This window comes from Embiotoca jacksoni, unplaced genomic scaffold (genome assembly GCF_022577435.1).
Source record: "Embiotoca jacksoni isolate LCO1_2020_lvr unplaced genomic scaffold, fEmbJac1.0.p SCAF_6, whole genome shotgun sequence".
Lineage (NCBI taxonomy): Eukaryota > Metazoa > Chordata > Actinopteri > Embiotocidae > Embiotoca > Embiotoca jacksoni.
Window position 1 is genome coordinate 15,408,850 of NW_027185414.1, and position 23,195 is coordinate 15,432,044.

A 23,195-nucleotide genomic window follows, 5' to 3' on the forward strand; every position below is an offset into this window, starting at 1 on the left:
CAGTTGCACCTCAGCTGACTCCTTTTGGTGCGAAGTAGCAACAGCTCTACTCTGAGCTCCCTCCAGATGTCGGTGCTCCTTACCCAATCTTTAAGGCTTAGCTGAAACTGCAGAGGAAACTCGAAAGGATGTTTTGGTGTTTAAATAAACACCTTAATTTTCCAAAGGAGGAGGAGGAGGAGCTGCACATCAGTGCTGAGGTTATATTTGACAGGTGTCGCTGTAAATTTACATCCAGCACAAGCACACTGCTGCACACCTGAAGTATTGTTGACATTATTATTGTATCCTCCAGCCTGGATGCTGAAATGTTGTGTCACATTGCTCTACTTTAAAAACACAAATCACATGCAAACATAACATTTTGCATATTGTTTTCATTTTTTAACAGCAGAGAAGAGTGCAACACAGTCAGGAAATGGTCCATCTGAAGTTATAGAGTCAAAGATGTGCATGAACAGGTATTAAGAGTTCAAAAGGGTTGGTGGAAGAAATAATACCTCCAGTGTTTAATTGCCAGAATTATTCATACATCATACAGGAACCAAAGTGTGTATAGAGCAAATGGAAATAAAAAAAACAGCTGAAAGTGCTCATGTGGAAGAGATGACGGGATTATTTCGGCTTCAAACAGAAGTAATGAGGCAGCAGTATGTAGTAATGGGGAAGTATTTAATTACATATAAATGTGTTTGTATGTAAATGGACAAAGAGGCAAAATAATCTCAACATAAAAACTGTAAATGTTATAGCTTTACCATGCTACTTACAGAAGCTGATAAAAAAAAAAATCATTTTGTTCAATTCTCAAAAGGTCCACATTTACTGATGTTGTATAAATCAATATTTCAAAGTTTAAATTAATAAGATATTTTCTCATCATTATTGCTGTGGATTAATAATAATTTTCTAACCAAATTTCCATTCTAGTAAAAGTTACAATTCTACATTACCTGTGACAAGCTTGTCCCATTCATAATTGTGCTCCATCCACACAAGTGTTTTCATGGTGCCTGATTCAACCTTTCTGTTGAGTGCGTGTGCGTAGCAGCATGTGTGAAGACATGTTGACTTGACGCGCAAAAAAAAAACAACACACTACTGGAAACATGAACAACGGCTACACACTGTTCAAGTGCCCCAGTGAGTCATTATGCACAACACCAGGACACTGAGACTTAATCAGCAAAATGGAATTCAGCCAGCGTTAATTTGAGCATTTATTTCCTGTGTCACATCAAAATATCTCCTGACACTTTTATTAGTTTTGTTGCACCTCTTAAAGCGTTTCAACAACATTACCTCTCTTAACGGCAGCTTAAGTGGGAAGTTGTTCAATGCATTGACAAGAGGACTAATCAGCCTGCATAATTAAAAGCGCCTGTGTGAGTATGCAGGTCCTTCAAATGTTTTGCTCAATGAGAGAGAAAGAAAAAGAGAAATTAAAAGAAACGTGCTGCTGATAGGCCCCCTTGAGCCCAGATATTTGTACTTAGTTGGCAAGTCAAGTAAAGGTTATTAATTATAACTTAATGGTCTAATACATCCAATTAGCCCCTTTGCTACATATCCTGTATTAAGAAGCTCTTCTTGGACATTTGGGAGCACAATATTTGTCATCCAGTACAAATGCACCATGATAACGGCACGTCAACAAAAACTGATCGAACAGACTGACAGCAGAACTATTGAGTTGATTGCATCAGATTGTACCGGTGTTTTTAGAGTTAACTGGTTTCTGTGTTTTCAGGTCAGAGGACAAACACACAGCATCAGTTTGTACCTCGCAGGCAACATTTTCGCTGGTGGTTGCCACACGGTCAACAAGACACACCTCAGGAGATTGTATTTGCTGTCCTATGACTCTGAAGCACACAGAAATACTATTGGTCTGTTGTGAACCTAAACGTGACTCCACTGTTAATAGCATGTTGTCAACCTGATGTTTTCTGACACAGTGCTGGATATGCAATACTGCTTCAAAGACCACAGTGCAGTATTGAAATACAGAATAAAGAGCATGTGTAAAAGACAAATGAACGCAAACCATAATAAATACATTTTGGACTGAAAAAAAACACGCCATGGCCTGTTGGACAGTGTTTCCAGCTGCACATACTGTGACAACATGTGATCTGTGTGCAGTAAAAATATCGATGCCCAGGTCTTGGCGAAAGCACACATCACCTCGTGCAACACGAGGATCTCGGAAGCAGGACGGAGGATGACGGGGATCAAGAAGCAAAACGTGGCAAAACATTTTCTCAGCTGTAACGAGTGAAAAGTGTAGAAGCTAAATGTTTTGTTACAAACAGCTGTAGGATATTGAAGCAGCTGTAATTCGATTTCTGGGGGGAAAACTGAGGTTTCAGCTTCCTGGATGTGAAAGGTTGTAGTAACTGGAGGTAATTATTTCAATGTTACTAGAATTAGAAGAAACCACACATGCTCTGCTGACACGTCATGTTAGTGTGATTGGTGTAGAGGAATATAGGTGAACAACATGGTGTGATACTGTTTATTGTTCATACGGCACATTAAGTATGAGTGTACCTGTTTTCTTTCTTTCTAGTTTACAGTAAATGCAGTACGACTGAAAACTGAGCAGCTGGAAAATAACTTGCAGTCTATTTGATGTCTCTTTATAAAGAAAAGGAAGTGCTGCAACCGTCTGTTGGCAATGTGATACAGACGATGTGATTACAGGTTGAACTAGTGAGGTGAGCAGTCTACTCATATTAAATGTCTTGCTGCGTATTTAGCATGTTATGGTTAAGTTTATGGCTGGAGTTAGCGTTAGATAAGGACTGGAGTAACAAAAGAATATAGAAATGAAGTGTTTAGTGCAAACACACTTCTGCAAATACATAGTTTATAGCGGCATTTTTATCTACATTTTTAGGAAGCTTTAAGGATCATAAAGTGAAATTACAGCAATTCAAATAAACGTATTTTCATTCATTTCCCATGCTCTAAAGCTTTACTGCTTTGGATTAAGCTGTCAAACAGAAAGTGCTGTTACTCTTTGCAAAAAAGGTGCAGACGCCTTGTGCAGCTGTTTTAAAGGCGATGTGATTAAACTGAAGCCGTGTCTAGATTATGTAGTCTATCTCTGAGTATAGATTGTCTGTCAGGTCCTCTTCACTTGAGTCCTCTCCTTTAAGGCACATGGACCCTCGCCTGTCAGAAAGAGGGGCACCACAGTGTAGTCGTGGGGGAGAAAAGTTGGTGAATGATATGCATGTAAAGCTTTAAAATCGTGTATATGTTCAGACAGAATAATTTCTTCACGGAATAGAAAATGTACAGTATTTATAATATATTCTGTGCTGTTAAATTTGCTCTACTCACCCCAGGTGCTGGCAGTGGAGATTTCCCGCACAGGGGCAATTCTTCCTGGGTCCCTCATCCTTTATGTCCCAGGACAACAGCGCCATCAGGTGGTTGGAGGCATCAAAACAGCGCTCACGCTCAATGGGCTTGGCCGAACAGACAGGGAAGAGCAGGACTGAACACACGAAGGAAACACGCCGGTCAGTTTTGTGAGTGGACGTAGAGACTGACTGATACCGTGCTGTGTGCTGTGCTGTACCTTTATGGAAAGCACAGCAGAGGTCTGTGCTGCAGTCCGTCTGGTATTGACAAGTGCTGCCAGCCTTTCCTTTGGTTGCGTTTTGGCTGCACTGGCCCCATACGCACAGCTGTTCACCACAGCACTCCTTATCCTTAGTGCAGGACTGAAAGAATCCATTGCTGTTTATTGAAGGGTATTTCAGCAAACAGCCAACAATTGAGCAGAAGTCTCAGGAATGAGACCAGATTATGCATTTTCAGTTTAACAAAGCTCAAACTCACAGCAGCATTAATGACAGGAATGAACTGTGAAAACTTTTTTTTTTTTTTTTAATTAAATATAAATGAGATCAGCAGGTCAACTGGTCTCGATAGCTCTAAGAAGAGCTCCTATTATACCCTCAATCAATTGTTAATATGGGGACACAATGAATAGTGTTCTGGTGGTTTCCATGCACAGTTTTCACCGTGCAGCGATTTTGATAAGACACAGAACCTGTCCTCTGTGTATTTATTATCTCTGTACCCTTCTTTGGCAGACTGCCAGTGTCTTCATCCCTTTGTATGGCTTTTTGCTCTGCTACACCAGGACCCATTCATCCAATGAAGACACTGCAGAATCAGCAGCACAGCAATAACAACAGTCTTAAATAAAACCAATGAGATTACAAGACTCACATGACTAACATTATTTTTGCACTATATGTTCTTTGAGGGAGCAGAGTGTGGAAATGAGCTCTTATTTAACCTTGACACACGCTGCCCTTTTATGTGAAGCTCATAGGACGGACTCACAGACAAAACACTCCAATTACACTTGTGGACACTCTGCAATGCAGTCGATGTGAAACCCCAGACTCTGTGTGTGTGTGTGTGTGCATGCGTGTGTGTGTGTGTGTGTGTGCGCGCGCGCGTGTGTGTGTGTGTGTGTGTGCGTGCGTGCGTGCGTGCGTCTGATCTGAGAAATTGTGACTGAAATAGTGAAGGCCTCCATAGAAAGGAAAATTAGGTTCACTCACCACATCGATTGCTTTACAAGGCAGACACTTGGAATTGTGTTTGTCCTGAAGACAATACCTTCCCTTCCCACAGACTCCATCTGTGATGCAACCCTGAAGACAGCAGAGACAAAGAGTGTGTCAACCTTTTCTAACTCCTTGGCTTAGTCTCGTAATTGTCAGACTTGTCCAGTTATCATGTGAAATAGATGATAAATAAGACTGAGATTGTTTATGTTTTCAGGAACAGGAGTGGGCTCCCGATGGTCTACTCTCATATACCAATAATTATGAACGCCAACCTTTTTTTCCTTTGTAAAATATGTCAAATAAATGTCTATATGACAGTCTGTAGCCTATCTGCGTATCACGTGACACGACCAGAAATTCAAACCCCAAGGGAGACAAACTCTCCATTGAACACTCATTCAGTCACAGTAATTTGTCCAGAGATCAAAATAAAGAACTAAATAAATGGAAATGTTTCGGCTGCACAGCTTTCTTTGCAGCTAATCAGGCACGAAATAAACCTGCAGCATATCTGTTTTCATCACGTGGAACTAAACACAGTCTTTCAGTGGATTTCCACATTTTTTATAATGTGTCTAATAGCAAGCCTTTCAATAAATAACACAGGATAATTTTATTTCTAAAATATTCAAACAATCCAAAACTAATTTTTACATCATTGTATTGTGTCTGTAATTAAATTAAAAAAAAATTGTTTGGACCTGTGCCAGTTGAAGTGAAATTGTTAGGCCTTTGAGCCAGACTCTTGTGTGCCACCCGGAGGAGCCTTACATACCACCAGTAGTATACACACCGCAGTTTGGGAAACACTGCTCTGATCAGGAAGTTGTCCTATAAATTCCATATTTCATACAAAGATTTAATTTCTGACGTGAGTTCCAAGCAGCAAAAGCACAAAGCACACATCATCACTCATTTATCAGCACGTCATCATTTTGATAAATCAGCTGTATTGTGTTCAACTTTGATTTTATATATGTGCCGAATGAAGAAATGACCTCACACTCCCACACACACTAGCTTTGATTCATTTGCAGACATAATGCCAAGTCAGCGGCTGTGACGGTGCTACCAGACGTGATGCAACTGTTTCACTGTTGAGAAAGTCAAACTGAGCAGTTGAAGGTCATGTGAAAACAAGGTTCTCTTTAAAAATGGATTTTACACTGAACTGTGCACCATTTAAGACTGTAAGTAAACAAATCAACTTACACGATCAATATTGTTCTCCAAGTCACTGTGCTGGACGACTGCAGTGATGTTGTTTGTCTCCTGAGCGAAGGTGGGACATCTGTTAAGTTTCACTCACGAGAGGAACACTGTGTCACTCTTGTTTGCTGCTCATGAACCTACCTGGTCTGCAGCGGAGTGAAGCGAGTCATTAAAAATCACTTTATCAGGAGCGGTTTCATTGTGATGACTCGGAGGAGGGTTATTTGGAAGAAGGCTGACACTGTTGTTGTTTGTCTAGAAGGATTTGGGAGATGATACATTTCAGATAAAGAGATAGGCCTACATTAAGAAATCACTCATACTTAAGTTCCTGCTCTACTGCATCAGTCTCTCAGTTTTTAAAATTTTTTTTATTTAGTTACTTCTGTCCAATGTTTTCAAATATTCTCAGATTACCAATCAGTAAGTTGTACCACAGGCAGTGAAATAATGCCATGTCATGTGAACAGCTGACTGAGAGGTGCAACTGGCTGCCTACTTGGCGAAACGCATCCTCCGGCTTCTTCTGCGGGTCCTCTGGCAGTTGCTCCACTTCCACGAACATGCGGTCCAGCTCCGTTTGGTCCTGGGCGGAATTATCCTGCAGGACGTGATTGATGTCCGAGTCCACTATCTCAGGAAGGATGCCGTTGCAGACTGCTGTGAGAGCCAAAACGAGCAGGGCGGCTCGCGTCATGCTGCTGCTGCTGCTGCTGCTGCACTCTGAGGAGGGTGTGGCGGTGATGCTGAGGAAACACAAACAGCGTCGCCACAGCTATTTCCGACTCTTGTCTGCAGGGTCCTCACATCACCCGTAATATCCGTAATATCCGTAACACCCCCCCCCCCCCCCATTCGCTGTCTTCATTGCGGTTGTTTAAACGGCTCCGGGAGAGAGAGATAAACATAGTTCCGGTCAAGTCGAACCACCAATCGAAATCAGTGTGCGAGGTAAACTGCAGGTTACCATGGTAACGGTACTTTTTTTTTTTTGCTTTCTGCTCGGTAAGTTAACGCTCAGTGTTGGCTGGCGAGTTAAATTATTCAAACATCAGTGAACTGGTATGTAAAACTACCATTTATGTGTGAGCCCAGACTGCAGTATTATCCTCCGAGATGGAGGACCCGGTGGTATCGACCCTGTTAAGACAGTTTATTGTCAGGTCTACTTTATCCGTTAAGATAACTGGAGGTTACAAGTCTCGTTAGATTTCAAGACCAAGTCTACATGCCTTTGCTGTGAGTGATGGAAATATAATAATATTAATGTAACTGTGCACAGTTTTCATTGCAGCCTGTGCTTGAAGTGGAGAAAAAAAAATAACAATTGTATTTTGTATTTTTTCAGAACAAGCCTGACTGTAGTTTTTGGCAAACAACACACTTTAATATGTCTCGCTGTTGTCTTCTCCACCTGCACGTTGTGTCTTTATTCCTCATACCGACAGACAACCTCAGTCTAAAAGGAAACCTTACATTTACTCTTGAGTAGCCAACTGTCTAATTATGTTTTAATCTTTCCCAGTTCTTTATATAGGCTACTGATACAAACTTTAGTCTATTATTTTAAAATATTTTATATATATACTATATGATCGGCTATGTGAGGCCAAAGAATGTGTCCAATCTGTCTGGACAGTATGTTTCTTAAATTTGGGTGAATCAATCCTTTAAACCAGACCTACCTGTAAACCTGTAGTTTCATATGTCGGCCACAAGATGGCAGAATGTTCTTTCATAGTAAATAAATCCGGACCGTGGACTTCACAGTATGGGTACATCTCTGCAGGGTTTGTTCAGAGGTTTTGTCCATGTGGAGCCGAGATTACAGTTTCTGCTGACACACTGTAAAAGGTAGACTACAATGTGTTGACTAAAGGGGTCTGGGGACGGAGGGCGCCTGGGAGTCTCGTGCAAAAAGATGAATTGCACTTTAAAAGTCATAGTATTGTATCTGAAAGAAGTGTTGATGCTTAGTTATTAGTTTTTTTTTAATTATTATTATTTTTACGTATCCCATTTTAATAATCTTGAAATCTGACTCGAGGTTTATGCTCGTGCCTGAAAGTAACTTTTTTTTTTTTTTTTTTTTTTTTGTGAAACTGTGTGGACTTGGTCTGCATTCCAATCACTTTCAAGCCCATACATCGGTGTTGTGTACTTCTTGATTTTCTTCCGTGTTGATATGATATGAAGGCAGGTGAACTGGTGAACTCCGCGTCTGGCACGAGAACGTCTGGATGGTCCGGATTAAACAGCAGCCGCTGTTCTGGGATGTGTCCCACTTTAGAGCACCGCCCTCAAACGCTGGACTCAGCTGCTGCACGGAGGAACCGCTGCCTGTCAGATAGACTTAGGGCACACTTCACACAGCAGCCCAGGACCTCGTTTCTGACCGAAGACACAGTGAAGGAAGGAGAGTTCAGACGGAGGTATGAGGTAAATTATTTTATCTAAACACTCTCTGCCGTGTTTTTTTTTTTTTTTTTTTTTCGGGTGCTTCCTAATCCTAATCGTGGGTGGTGTGCCCCTGACGCACCTGACAGAACTTCTGACCTGTTCCTGTTTGCCAAAGCATGTGCTTCCAGTTTCATAAGATCAGGCTTGACTGTTTTAAAAGTTCTGACACTGAATGAAAACTATGATATAATCAAGTAGCCCACAGGAAGGTGACTTTTGTACCTATTTGGCAATTGATGGTGAGATAATGTTTATTTGTCCTGCTCACAGGAGTCACGAGTCAAGACATCTGGGCTTGTCTCGACTCCCTGATAACAAAAAGGTTATCTCCACTTGCGCAAACTACATTTTTGTTGTGCTGCCATAGTCCATTAATCACTTTTGAGTGCCTGTGTGACTGCTTTTCAAACATGCCTCCCAGCAAATCCATTCAAAACTGGAGACAGCTTTTGTCTAAATTCAAAGTTCAAAGACAGTAAAGGGGAGCAGAAGCAGGAAGTCGTCCCTCACCAAGTCTTTCTTCTGTTTGAAATCCCCCCCATTGGTGGCGGTTAATGAAGTCATCCTTCCTCGAACCGACTCCACCTGTTCAGCACCTTCCAGACTGTAGATCAGTCCGTCTTCTAGGTTGCAGTGACATAAATGATGTAATAGAGAAAGGTGTGGTGTTGGCAGGCTGAACTGGGACGTCACTGACTGAAGCCCAGTGAGTGACAGAAACAGCCTGTTAATGTTTTGTACTGTGACTGCAGGTTAATATGCAGCCGCTAATCAAACACACAGCTGGACCGCTGATAAACAAGAGCGTCCGGATGAGGCAGGAAAACACAAACACTCACTGTATCCTTCTCCTGTGTTTCAACTCGGTCTGGTGTGATTCATATGTCTTGCAAAATGATGCATGATGTGTTCGGCACATTTTAATGGCGGGTCAGAAGAGTCATGCGAACAGCTGTAGATTTTCTTCCCAATGCTGTATGAGCAATCATTTCCTGTGTATTTTACGACTGCTGAAGATACAGCGCTCGCTTCTCCATTAAACTGTGGCAGCCAAACGTTGTTATGAAGTGACTCTACCGGTGAACGAACGTGCTAACATCTAAACAGTGTCTCTCTGGTCCAGACACTGATGGACCATGTAATTTATACTGAAGGAGATTAACAACCCCTCTCTGCAACTGCAACCACATTATTCCTCTCGGGCTAGAATTTCCCTCTCAGTAAGCTTTTTTTTTTTTGGAGTCACTGGAGCACTATGATATAAAATATATGGAAAAACACAGGAAACATTGTGTTGCTCTATAATAGTCTTGTGTCTTTTTTTTTTTTTTTTTTCCAGAGTAGCTTCAAGACTTATGTTCTGAACAATCTGCACAATCACAGATTGAACTGTGATTCGTGTTCTTCTTCTTTCAACACTACAGTTACTGTGGCGCTCAGAGAATATACAAACATCATGAGATGCCAAGGCTGGACAGTATGTCAGAAGTGTTTGAACAAATGTAACCGGTATGTCGAACGCGATGAGGAACCAGTGCAGCAGCACAAACAAAATCACATGCAAACATCCACGTATTTAAACTGTCGTTTGACTGCTTCCAAAAAGTCTGAACAAACTCTGAGCACGATCAGCTCCAGCACTGCGTCAGCAGCTCACAACGGCAAATTCCTGTGCCAGCCTTTCATTTTTAGTTTGTAATTACTGGCTTTACTGGAGTTTGACTTAACAACAGCGTGTGGAGCTCCAAACAGTCCAGAAAGCAGCGCAGAACCCTCCAATCATGCGGCCAAATGACGTGACGGTGATCCTTATGAGGATCTAAAAATGATGCTGATTGCTTCTTCTTTTCTAGATATCCAACAGACCAAAGTGTTTCACACGGTCAATGCTGCAGGTCTGAGGTGTGTTTGACACCAGCTATCATCGCTGTTATAAACCTTCAGCAGCTCTGATTCACACGCAGTTTGGTGACCTGAGGATTGCTTCACTCTTTCAGCTCTCTTGCTGTAACATTATTAGTCAATGCTTGCAGCTTCTTGCGTACAGGTAAAGACGTGAGGCACAACTTAGAAAACAACAGAGACACACAGATTAGTTTGTAGATCACAATATTAAATAGATTAATTAATAAATCAATGTCCTAGAAAATGAATCGGAGCTGAATCCGATACGTGAGGATGTCGTGTTGGAAATGATAACAATGAAAATGTGTCTCAGCAGCCCGATAAACTGACTGGAGAGTGGAAGCTCGTGCTCATTATTGCCGGGGAGGCGTCGTAAACTTTCTCCTTCCTCTTTGCAATATGTTTCCTTCCTTGTTCCACAGCATGAAAACGGACACATGTGTCCAGGCTGCACGAGAGATAGCAGCTCTCAGAGATAGGTGGGGCAGGTTGTTCCCTGTGGCCTGATACCCTGTCATCAAACTGAACATTTGCTGTGATGTTAAAAACAAACTTCAACCAATAAGAAGTCAGTTAAAGTTCCCATTTCATTAGTAAGAATCATTCTCTGCCACTTCATGTCAGATTAAAACAGGAGAATATGTTTTTAGGCTCTGCAAAATCAACATGTGTGCTTTCTTTGAAGCTGTTTCTACATTAAGGGAGGCACTGAAAGGTACAAGGGAGACATTGCTGTCGTAAAGTCACCCCAGGATATCATTAATAGGTTCCCTCTGGCAGGGACGGGTGCATGTTGAAAAGGGTTTAAAACACATGTCAGTCATGCTTTTAAAATCACACAGGTGGAATTTTACAGAGGCAGCTCTCCCTCGAGCTTTGATCTGGACAGGAAACCAGACATAGTCCGCCAGAACAGCCTGGATATGAGGCGTCTCAGCTCTTCAATGCAGCACTGCATCACCTGAAGCCTTGTCGCGACCGGGCCCGTTGAACGCAGCTGAACCCAGAACACTTGAGTGTTTATTGAGTTGAACTTTGGTCATTCTTGTGTTTTTATTTTTGTGGTGATAGTCTTGTTTACATGAGCTCTTGTTTAGATGTTCCAGCCCTCTTGATATTTTTTCAGGTCATGTGCTGTTTTCTTCTGCAACGTGACACTTGTCTATTCTGAGCCTGGCTTTACCGATTGTTGGCTTACAGAATCTGCTCCTCCTGCCAGCTAGTAATACTGCTGTCTCAACCTCTGTGAATGAATGAAAAACCACTGATCTTTGACCCTCCGTGTCAGTCAAGTTGTTTTCACTCTGTGGCTTGTATTTACTGGGATCCACCTTCACTAATTTTGAACATCCGGATGGTTATGTGAGTCTGTCTTTGGTCAGTTCTACTTCAGCAGATTGATTTATTTAAACTTGTGAGAATGTATATTTAGTCAGAATAATTGTTCATGTGAATTGTTGGTGTCAGTAGCTGGCCAGGTGTAACTGTGCTCAGTGTGTCCAGATAAATCATTTTCAAAGGGAGCCACGTGGTGAGCACTGAGTGGGTCAGATGGGTCTGCAGACAGCAGCCTGATGCTTCACAAGTCTGCTCCTGCTTGTGTAAATTAGCAGTTTTCCCCTCTGAAGCTGACATTTACTGTGTTCAGTCAGTGCCTCTACCTTGCTCATGACAGATCTTCTTTTGTTTTGGCACCGCTGCCCGAACACGCAGTCAGATTTCAGAGAGCTGAGATAAGATGGTGGCGCTCTGGGGCCTGGTGGAGGGCAGAGCCTACAGGCTGAAGTCCACATGAGGGCTGTGTTTTCAGAGGCATGCTGCCTGCTTATCAGGCCTACAGAGGGTTCCTTCCTGGTTTTATTCAGTCCAGTCTGTAATTACTGTTGCTGGCTGGCTTCACTGCGGTATGTGCATTTCCTAGCACTCCCAATATTTTCCTTGTGTTTTCAGCTTCCTATTGTACTTGGATGGCCTGAAGCTGTGTGTTCTGCAGGAACAAATGAAGACACTGCATCACTGATTTCAGTCTCAGTTCAGTGTCTTTTCAGTTTTGTCAGTGCCTGACTTGGCTGTATGTTTTAAATTAAGTTGCTTCTTGCAAGCACATGGGAACATTTGGGTGGTCCTGTACTGGACATACAGCATGTATTGAATGTATTTTTTAGAAAAAACAATGGCAATATAGTTATTTATCATCAGCAAGTCCAGTGAAAAGACCAAAACCAACAACAAGTTTTGTCTGTGTAGCCAAACCCTGATGTCGCTCTTTCTTTGACCTCCACTCCAACAATCTACACTCTTTCATTGGGTGACATGTTCCTTTATTACAATAAACATAGACACGGGTTTATTTTGGGTCAATCCCATACTCTACATGCATACCTTTGTGTACGTGACTAATTTGAAGGATTCCCCTCTTCAGTAGGAACAAATGTGTCTGATGCTGAGTGCCACAGAAAGGGTCCAAACAGTATTATTCAACAAAGTAAAAATTAATCTATATAAGGTTAAACTACCGTCTCTCTTACAGTAATGTTTGAGGATATAAATCCTGTATATAAATCTGTGCATATACTTATTTTTTATTTTTTTTGATGTCCAGGTGTAACAGGTACATTTTTCTCATTCCAAACATTCCTCCTTTATCATACTGGAAAATAATAGCTTGCTATGTCTCTCAAAGACACATCAGTGCCTGTATTTATACGCAGTACTCTCAGCTGCTTATACCATCGATCTTTAGTGCAAGAAGGACAGACACTTTTCTCTTCAGGTAGAGTAAAATAGAATAAGTGTACAAATAATGAAAAAACCTCCATAAAGCATCTGTGGTTAGTGCTAGAACTGTTAATTAAACTAACAAAGCGCAGAAATCTCATTATAGATGAATTCTTCACTCTTTACAAAGAAATTAATTATACGATTTTCTCAATTAGCTGCAGTCTGTTTCATTTAATCGGATCATTTTCTAAACGGACAGGAAACTTAAACTCTAAACTCACTGATCCTCTTAAGCGTTATGTGGCTCAGCTGTGATGTATGATGTGTGTGTATGTGTATTCTTTCCGCTTCATCTGTGGTTGGTTATATTTTTACAGCCGCTCTGGGTTCGTTGTGTCTGCCCACAAGTGACTTTCCATTCTGTCAGGCTGAGATGGTGAAGTCATGGGATTTGGAGACAATGTAGTTTGAGTGTTGAGCGTCGACTCGGCTATGAAGACAGAGCGTGGTACCTTTTCATTAGTCCTCGCAGACTCGTACAACAGATGGTTCCAATAATTGTGTCCTGTATTACCACTTTACTTGGACTGAAATGTGAAAGCATAAGTGCAGGTAACATATGGGGCTGTTTGCTGTGAAGGCCTCAGGGGTCCAGAGGATCCACTGACAAGACAGGAGCTTTTTGAAGCTACAAAGGTGTGCGAAGCATTTCTATTGGTTAGTTGGTGGTCCTGTCTCTGCCTAAATCTTTCTTGTGAAGCGTAAAACAACAACGGCATCAAAACAGGAAGCAGACACAAGGCCAAACAGGATCTTGTGCAAATTAATATCCTAATTTTAGCCCGGGGATAAATGATGGTGTTGTGGGAGTCGAATCTGACCACATTTAAAACGCAATCAAAAATGTTGTGACCTCAGACTGAATGGTCATTGAATACAGTGAATAATCTTTGCATCCACTGGTGCTTTTCTTTCTCTCTAAAACTCTGTATGAACAGTTTCGTGGCACAGTCATGTAGCCATCTGGGGTCATGGGTGTGACAGAGATAGTGGATTAGTGTGGGGGGCTGCACTCCTCGTCTGACCTGTCCTCTAACCATGCCCATCCCGCTCTACGGGACATTAAAATATCAAAGGCAGACTTCTCCCAAAACTCACGGAAGCTGTGGTCTCCACCCAAGTGAGCACACACATGCTTAATGCCGAAATTTCCACAGTTTGCTTTGATGTCGTATTCTGGCACAGACATTCTGGCATGATTTTCAAAATGCTTGATGGTTGATTGGAAGACAGAAAGACCTGCAGTGTATTTTATTCTGTCAGTTCAGCTCTATTCTGACAGGAGTGTGTTTAACTATGTTGTGGTGTTTTAGTGTCTTTCACACGCAGACACACATGTAAGCATACTGAACCCACATACTTCAGTACGAGGTGTGCTATTGATCAGATCTATGGGTCTACGTTAGTATGTTAGAGTTTAAATTATAGTTAGTTTGAAATACCGTGCTGAAAACATTGTCTGGTTTTCTGCTGGAATGAAAAATACCACAAGACAAATACTTTTCCTGTCCACTCTTCCATGGTCAGTTCTGCACACGAGGAATGAAAGGTGCTTAACAGAAACAAACAGCGGTTCAGTGGATTACAGTAACAGAGGAAACGCTTTTTACCCACCTTAAATACAGCAAACACAGTAGAAACGTTATTTATGGAATTGCAGTTTGTTGAGCTGTCAGCAAACTCCACTTTAGTATATATATCTGTATAATGTATGCACCATTTAGTACTAAATATGGCATGTATATTGTTGTTTTTCAGCTGCCGTTACCTTTATCTTTATAATTGTTAACTATACTTCTATATGGAAAACTTCATGATCGAAAAAGACACCCAAAAAATGCTACAGTTTTTAAGACCTGATATGTCGTAGTAGTATACTGTAATTTTCATTACTTGTCCACGGTGGAAATTTCTTGTAAAACTTCAAACTGTTTTGTTCTCTGTAAAGCTCTCACTGAAACCTGAGGTTGTTGAAATGTTTGGTTCTTTGTCGAACCAGTAAGTACCATGCAGAACCACATACAGCTCCATTTATAGGCTCCCATGGTTCTGCCTCTATAAAGCTCAAGTAGTAAATATGCTCAGAAGCTGCCTGACATTGACAGACATTCAACTTTGTTGCTTGATTCTCTCTAGTATAAATCCCCCAACCTTGTCTGTACATGAAATGTTATCTGGTTGATGTGGGTGTAAGCTTTCTGTCTTTCAAAATGCCTGTTGACTTAGATATTGAGCCTTAGTGAGGAGTGGTGCTGAGTGTCCTCTAATGTAAAGCTATTTGATATAGTAGGATGGAGTCAATGCAGCTGTGTTGTCTGCTTCACTGTAATCTTTAAACCATTCAAATGAATGTAATTGTAATTGTACTGAAACAAGCTAAAAAATGGAATATGGAAAAACATCAGTTGCATAAAGCCATCTGTGAGAGGCTCCTTGCCATGAGATGACATCAGACTTCTATGTGTCTTGCCTCCTCAGGCTGGGCATGACGGTGCGGGCCAAGCTGAGGGTGTAGCCACATCTGGCAGAGAACGCTGAAGTAAGCAGCAGCCTCAGTGCACCCTCGGATCATCTACTGCAGTGGGAACGATGGGAGAGACAGAGGACAATGTGGGGAAGCAGTTTGAGGAGTTCATCCAGGCCTCGAACTGTAAAGGAACCCTTCAGGCCTTCAACATCCTCTGCAGACGCCTGGACCTCGACCCTGCAGACCACGGCAGCTTCTACAGCAGCCTGAAGGCGAAGGTCACCTCGTGGAAGGCCAAAGCACTTTGGAGCAAGCTGGACAAGAGGACGTCCCATAAGGAGTACAAGAAAGGCCAAGCCTGTGTGGGCACCAAGGTGAGTTTGATTATATCTTTGTAAGACATTTACCAGTCAAAGGCCGACAGAGATGGAGATGATGGAATTACAAAGAGCAAAACAACATGTACATAAATTGAAGCACCTATAAGGTTTTGTACATGTTTTGCCTAATGGATGGATGTATATTGTGTATATTTTTGTCACTGCTGGCTGTTTTCCAAAGTCTACCATACATCATTAGATTCATTTCCTGGGGTGACTTGACGGTGGAGTGGTTAGAAGCACATACCACATGGGTGAAAAATGCCCTCAGCAGATGAGTCATCGGCTCGACTTCTGGCTGCCGGACCTTTGCTGCATTTTTGGTCCCCTCCTCTCTTCCCCCACATTTCCTGTCCTTCTCTTTACTGCACCTTGCCAAAAATGCAGAAAGAAATGAGCCATAAAAATAATAATCAATATGTATTTTCTACTTTTCAGGCAGGCATTATTATCTTTTCAGTTTGCTATGAAAGTCAATTTTAGCATGATGTCAGAGCAGTAGATTATCTGATTTCACATTGTGTGTTCCAAAGTTTTGTTTAATTTGTGTGGTCACGTAATCTCCTTGTCTATCCCAGACTCTGGACAGCAGCCTGTTTCATAGAAGAAACAATGATACACGTCATCTTTTTCTCACAGTTCTTATCTGCTTGACTACATACAGCAGCCAACTCTCAGCTATTGACAATCGGATCATCTTTAAGCTCAACAGCTGCAACATGAGTTTTTCGAACTGATAAAAGAAAGATTAGGCTGACAAAATGTTAGATATCTCACGTATGTCTTTTCAAGTTGAAAACTAAAAATGTGCTGCATGCTTTGGAAAACAGCTGACATACCTAGAATATGAGGTCCTTAAGCCTGCAATTATGAGTATGTGTATCCTGAAAAAAAAAGTCTTAAGATATCATAAAATCCATCACTGATGTTGGTGTTTCATAATTTAGGAAGTGTCTTTATGACTTCACATCACGTGGTTCCTTTTTTTTTTTGTTTTAAAGAACTGATTCTCTGACATGTTAAAGTACACTACAGGGTGCCGCAGCAGTGGACATCACTTCTCTACTTGTTCAGACAATACCTCTTACTTATTCACTGCAACATCCCCCAGGAAAGGAAAAACAAACAACTGTATTATAATCTACAGACAGATGTGTCACCAAACAAAACATTACACAACAGGCAGCAAACTGCAACCAAATAACACAAGAATACAGTCACATTCAGAGCCAATGTAAGAAGAGAGCAGTTGAAGAGCTTTTCTTGAAGAGCATTGTGAGAAGATAAAGCCATAATAGAGTGTGTGTATGGTGTCCAGTGTGAGTGGGGGTGGGGGCAGTAAAATGCGATGAGGAAAACCTGGAGGAGTGTGATTACCTTTCAGCCGTCATCTGCGCTCAGCTTCACAGACTGTTTTTATTACACAGAGAAACAGACAGCATCACTCAGCAACTATGATTATTTGGCCCCAGTTACACTGAAGGAGCGTTCTTCTCTTTATAGTTCTTTTCCTAAAAGGCTGAAGCAAGGCCCAGGTTATTATTAAAATGGGTTTTAAATGCTTCAGTGTGAGCTCAGTTTTATAGGGTCTGTCTGATTTAAACCAACACCTAAACAGAAGTTAAAGAAAGTGTGACTCGAACACTTCTGAGCCAAAACCTTAAGGTCCCATTTTCTAATTCTGACAATGCACAGGGTTGTGTTGTAATATAAAAAGTGCTTCGAAAACCAGATGTATGAACAAGAGATTATTGAAACTTTAAGTTATTAAGAATTTTGAGTTTTTCTTCGAAAAGGTTGAGATTTAATGAGCTGCTTAGATGTGTTTTGTGTTTTAATTACTTGAATTACATCAGTCCCTTTTACTTGAGGGATGATTTCTATCATCCTTTGAGGAATCACAAGTTGACGACTTTTTTTTTTTTATGACAGCTCTGCTCTTTAACAATGACAGATGTGATATCACTCAGCACCCTCTTTTTATATTACTGCTGTTGCAGCAACTTTTGAAAGGCTATGATGTCATCTGTGTTTTATGGCCTGACAGCTGGGTGCAGTGACATGTAACCATAGCGTGTGTCTTCCACATAAAGTTTTACTGTGTACAGAAAATTGTAGCTTTTTAAATGTATAATTCACATTGTGATATAACGTCATTCTGAGTGCATCTCATCAGATGTCTATGACACAGTGTGCTTTTAATCCTAATTTTGTTGCATTTCTCAATTTAAGTTTGATATGATATATATATATGACTATTAATATATATATTAATATTAATACATTAGTAAAGCTGAAAGTAAACAGAAACCTCAATGGGGCATTTTTAAGTCTATATTTTAGGTTTCTGTTTACTTTCAGCTTTACTCAGGTTTGTATTCTGGATGTTTTTTTTTCCAGCCTTTCTGGCGCATTGCTGCATTTCTTGACACATTTTGTTCACCCGTAGATCGGAAGTGGTGAGCTGGTTAATTATTGAAATCATGTTCCATTGTCATTTCTTTGTCAAACATGATAGTAAACTGAATATTTTGGGGGATTTAATGTTGTGACTGTGATTTTTCACTACTTTATGACACTGTGTTAACTGTATGATCATCAGATTAATCAGTAACATAATGAGTTGCTTGTTGTTGGCCTAGTTTTTAAATCAAGATACTTTTCATATCTTCATGTCATTAAGATTGAAGGGCTTATTGGCCACACTGTGCGTTGGGATGAACATGTGATTTGGTTGACTGACTGATAGTGTTCGTCAATAAGGCGGGTGTCAGGGAACACTGATATCAGGGTGAGGTAGAGCTGGGATGAGAATGAGGTCACAGGTGAGAAGCTGAGAGGAAATGTGTGTCCCGACTCGGCAGATGTGGAACAAGCCCTCAGGAAAAGCCTCATATCTGCAAAAATATTTCAGTGAATGGAAAAGTGCTAAAACAAACAGCACATATCTGCCCTGTGTTGATAGAGAGATCAAAACAGTGACGTGAGTTTGTAAAAAAAAAAAAAATAAATAAAAGTGTAGATTGTTAACTTACATCTGAATGAACTCAGTTGACACGGTTCGCATCAATGATCTCATCGTCAACATCCTTCCATCTCTGTCTCCGGCTGTGTAACGAGCCAATACACGTAGTGCCCCCCTCGTTCAAGAAAACAGGCTTGTCCAGCAGGCAGGCTCGTCCGGGCGGTGCTTCCACCACCTGTGTGTGCTTCACACCTGAGAATACCTCATCCTGACAACCTCATCCTGATACCCTCATCCTGACAACCTCATCCTGATAACCTCAGGCAACAATGATGAAACATTGTTTCTCATCAGCCACATGCCAAAGAAAACCGTCCTGGAGCTCAGCTACACACGCAGCATGCGGAGTCACTAAAGCCCAACCTTCATGTTTTTGGTGCTGAAGAAGCCATTTAGATTAAGTTGTGGGATTTTCTGAGCTCTGTGAACAGCATGCAGTCTGATTGTCTCACAGAACTGATAGATGTGGATCCCCTTGTCCTCTCGTGTTATCCTGTCGGTGGTCACACAACATGGCAGGAAGGGAGTCCTGTTAAAACCCCGTTTGCTGCATACTGTAGTGCTCTTTGTGTTATAAAATGGATGGGGAGTCTTTCCCAGGAGGTGAGATACTAATTTGGTGAGGTTATCGGGACAGGAGACCGTCCACCTTGTAAAGCACAGCGAGGGGGGGCCTTCAGTTCTGGATTAAATGTCAAAAGCGTCAAGACACACAGCTTCTCTCTTCAGAGTCCTCTATAACACCTCTTAATGTGCTCGGGGAAAGAGTTTGCCAGCACACATGCGTCGGTTCTTTCATCTATCATTCAAGAGGATGATGTCATGTTTGAGCCACACATTCTCAGACAGATGCTCTAACCTCAGTGATCTGACTTCATGCATTTTTTTAAGTGAGGCTGGTGTGTGAATAACACCACAAATATGTACAGGTTGGAGGAACTGTATAGGTTTGTGGAGGTTGTTCTCAAATATGCCTCTGGACAAACTCCTGATAAGTTCTTCACTTCGGGCACGTGTAAACTCTCTTCTTCATGTTTAATGTATTTGACTAACAGTCCCCTCACACACCGGGTGGCCCAGAGAAGTCCTCCTAAGACTGGACTGATCCTCAGTCAGTGTCTATCCTGCTGAAGTGTCTTTGAGTGAGACACTCGGCCTCTAAATGTTTCAGTGCTCCAGTAAAGCGAAGTGCTGCTTCCTCTTCATGATCTATGTGGATGTTATAATGCTGCTGGGCATTTTATAAACAAGCGGGATGTGAACCATTTTTCATGTCCTCCTCCCCTGAAGGGAAAGTTTCAGCCTTCTGTAGTTAATATGATAAAGATGTTACAATGACGTAGCTCATTTCTCTGTGCCTCGTGTCGGTAATGAGGTCAATTTGTCATCTGTCTTATTTAGTGCCTCATCATCGGAGGAGGTCCCTGCGGCTTGCGGACTGCCATTGAACTCGCCTTGATGGGTGCCAAAGTAGTAGTGATTGAGAAGAGGGACTCATTTTCCAGGAACAACGTGCTCCATCTTTGGCCCTACACCATCCATGACCTGCGGGGCCTTGGGGCCAAAAAGTTCCATGGGAAATTCTGTGCGGGGGCCATAGACCACATCAGTGAGTATCTGACTCCACAGAAGCAAAACAGGCCGCCAGCTTTTGCTTTTCACTGACCTGTCATCACTTGTTAACCTCTCTATGCCCTGATGTCCTCCTCCGGTGTACAGTATTTTACCGGACGCTAAAATTGTGCAGTCTAAGATTTTGGTCCTTCAATACGTACGGATATGTGATTACATTTTTATTTTATTTTTTACTTAGTTTTATTTAATATTTGATGTTATTTGGCTTTTATTGTATCTTTTTAGTTTTATGAGATTTGGCTGTCTTGAAAATTGTTTCCATCCATCCTTCTATCTCTTTATCTGTCTGTCTGTCTTTCCATCCATATTCTCCCTCAGTGTCCTAATTTCCCATTAAATATGTACAACTTAAATTTGAGGGAACTTAGTGTCAACATTGTGCAACACTGTAGTATGACTGTAAACATGTTTTGCTGCATGATTGTATAAATGTGCATCGATGTGAGCTGATTTTGTTCCCATTTTGTTTTGTATGTCCATGTTTGTCTGTGCAAATTTTCTGTCCACTACAACTACTAGTAAGATATAATGACAATATGATTCTGTTTGATCTTTCCTACTTTACAACATGGAGTTTGCTCTCAGCAATGTCAAGACGACACTGCACAAAACACAAAAGTTTGGCAGAGTTTTACATCTGCATACAAACATGAATGTGTGTCTGTTTTTTTTTTATAGGCATCCAGCAGCTACAGCTGATCCTACTGAAGGTTGCTCTGATCGTAGCAGTGGAGTTTCACATGAATGTGGAGTTCGTCAAGCTGTTGGAACCTCCAGAGGATCAGGAAAATGACGGTATTCGTTAGATGTCCAAACAGCAGATTAACGGTGCTTTTACATTTACCCACTGACAGTTGTTTTTTATGACCTGAAAGATTTGGGGACATGAGGAGATTTAAACAGCGTGAAACTGTACTTTCAGCAGGATAAGGTTGATACGTTTAACAGGCGTGTAAAGCTTAATGCACACATGCGTTTGTTAGAAAGATATAGTGCGCAGCTTCCCGCAGGATCTGTTTATCCTCCTACTCTGCAGCTTTGGCTCTACTTCAAGGCTGGTTAGGAAGCAAGGGACTTTCTCATCCTGCACTATTTAATGTCCTCGACGACCACCAATAAACACAAGACAAACAAGGTTTCATCATATTTAGATTAGGTTAGCAAATATTTTTTTCTTGGCTGCCCTGTTAATGGTCTTGCTCAAATGTATATGGCACCTACTTATCACAATAAACATTGGTTTCCTTTGTTTTAAAACAACATGTAGTTCTTCAGATCAACCTCGACTACATGTGAGCATATGCCCTCCACTGTGGATCACTACTTCACCCTCTCATCCCACACTGGCCTATAAGCTCTGAGGAAGAAAATAACTGGCATACTGTTGTGTTGTGCCTTCAGCTTTAACAGCATCACACCGATAACAACAAGAGCTTCGCCCTAAATATAGACACAGACTTATCACTTCAGTTCTGCTGTGACAGACTTAGCCGTGCCCTTGACATCATGGAATCCATTTTTCCACATGGTGATATCACACAACAATCTGCCAAGCAGTGACTGTGCTGGTCTCACACTTCTGCAGCACTCACACTGTATACTTAAAATGACTAATACTGAATTTGAAGCAATATTTCAGGTATTATTTGTATAACTGAAACTATGCAGGCCAGATGCAATGGACTTTAACGTTTCTTTTTCCTGCATCACAAATGAAAAGCCATATTTGTCCTTCCTTTTTGGTATTGTTGCAATAGCATAGCAACCCTAAACAGCAACAGTACTAAAGTGAACTTATTCATTGACTCTGTACTGACAAATTTAGATTTGCACAAGCATGGCAGGTGGTAGAGAGGATCAGGAAGGTTTCGATGGAGGTTCAAGTGTATTTTAGCAAAGCACCAATCTTTATCACGTGATGGTCCACATGCTTTGAGCTAAATGTTCAGTAGAAGAGTATCGGGGGAATATTCCCAGGGTTTACTGTATTTTCTGTGTTTTTCTGTGTCTTTCAGGGCGTGGGTGGAGGGCTGCAATCCGACCTGCTGATCACCCTGTGGCTAACTTTGAGTTTGATGTCATAGTGGGGGCTGACGGACGCAGGAATACTCTGGAAGGTGAGAAGACGGCTGACAAAAGGGTTTAACAGTATAGATGCCTCAAGGTTGTACTATACTTTTAGACGTAACAACAAAGCATGAGATTAAACCTGCAGTTACTCCCAAATTGTTAGAAATATTTTAATAGTAGGCAGCAAGAACAACAACAACAGCAAAATACAAATCACTAAGTGCTGTCCTTTTTTCTTTTCAACTTTTCACTGTCAAGTTTTCAGGCTACTGAAGTGTATCGCAATAGAAATAAGGCAAAATAGAGCATAATGCATGTAGCTGTGTATATTTCAGCAGAAACACATTACTGTCACACATGAGCAGCAGGTTCACCAGACACTCTCCCTCCAAAGTTGTTCACGTGGAACATAAAGTCATATTCAAGATTTAGTGGCTTATATCAGTTCAGCTGATAAATCCAAGACTTCCCACAGGTCTCCTTCTGGACTCATTTTAAATAACTTGTTCCACTCTATCTGTTTTAAAGCTATAAATGAAACGCACCTTTTGCATGAAGCCATTGATCTCTCCCAAAGGGAAAGGCTGCACATGAAACCGACCAAGCACTCCACAGAAATAGAGGCGAGCTGGGGCCCAGTGCAGCAGCTGATGCATTCA

At 41.4% G+C, this 23,195-nt stretch overlaps 2 protein-coding genes across 9 annotated transcripts in view; one reads left to right on the top strand and one right to left on the bottom strand.

The window, feature by feature from the left end:
- Window positions 1–464: 464 nt before the first annotated feature.
- Window positions 465–6,638, bottom strand: dkk3a (dickkopf WNT signaling pathway inhibitor 3a). The gene is made up of 7 exons (XM_069174134.1): window positions 6,313–6,638; window positions 5,955–6,068; window positions 5,814–5,873; window positions 4,593–4,685; window positions 3,593–3,737; window positions 3,352–3,508; window positions 465–3,180 (listed from the first exon to the last, which is right to left on the bottom strand). The coding sequence occupies exons 1-7, from the start codon at window positions 6,508–6,510 to the stop codon at window positions 3,093–3,095; spliced, it is 855 nt and encodes a 284-aa protein (XP_069030235.1). The 5' UTR covers window positions 6,511–6,638; the 3' UTR covers window positions 465–3,092.
- A 1,513-nt stretch (window positions 6,639–8,151) lies between these two features.
- Window positions 8,152–23,195, top strand: part of mical2a (microtubule associated monooxygenase, calponin and LIM domain containing 2a) — a 33,888-nt gene continuing 18,844 nt past the window's right edge. For 5 of the 8 annotated variants that reach the window (XR_011179513.1, XM_069174054.1, XM_069174056.1 and 2 more), the window contains exons 1-5: window positions 8,156–8,252; window positions 15,438–15,800; window positions 20,233–20,440; window positions 21,145–21,261; window positions 22,482–22,583. Coding sequence is in view for 7 of the 8 variants with exons in the window: in XM_069174054.1 (XP_069030155.1) it covers window positions 15,549–15,800; window positions 20,233–20,440; window positions 21,145–21,261; window positions 22,482–22,583 (679 nt within the window). In the remaining variant the exon portion in view is untranslated. Of the gene's footprint in view, window positions 8,253–15,437; window positions 15,801–20,232; window positions 20,441–21,144; window positions 21,262–22,481; window positions 22,584–23,195 lie in introns of all 8 variants that reach the window. The other 3 variants (XM_069174058.1, XM_069174053.1, XM_069174051.1) reach the window with 3 other exon arrangements.

Bases quoted from the DNA above. Each gene is read 5' to 3' on its own strand.
- dkk3a (XM_069174134.1), bottom strand. From the start codon at position 6,510: ATGACGCGAGCCGCCCTGCTCGTTTTGGCTCTCACAGCAGTCTGCAAC. The intron at 5,874-5,954 runs GTAGGTTCATGA...ACCTTCGCTCAG, and splicing joins TTCACTCCGCTGCAGACCAG to GAGACAAACAACATCACTGC. The intron at 3,509-3,592 runs GTACAGCACAGC...TCGTGTGTTCAG, and splicing joins CTGCTGTGCTTTCCATAAAG to TCCTGCTCTTCCCTGTCTGT.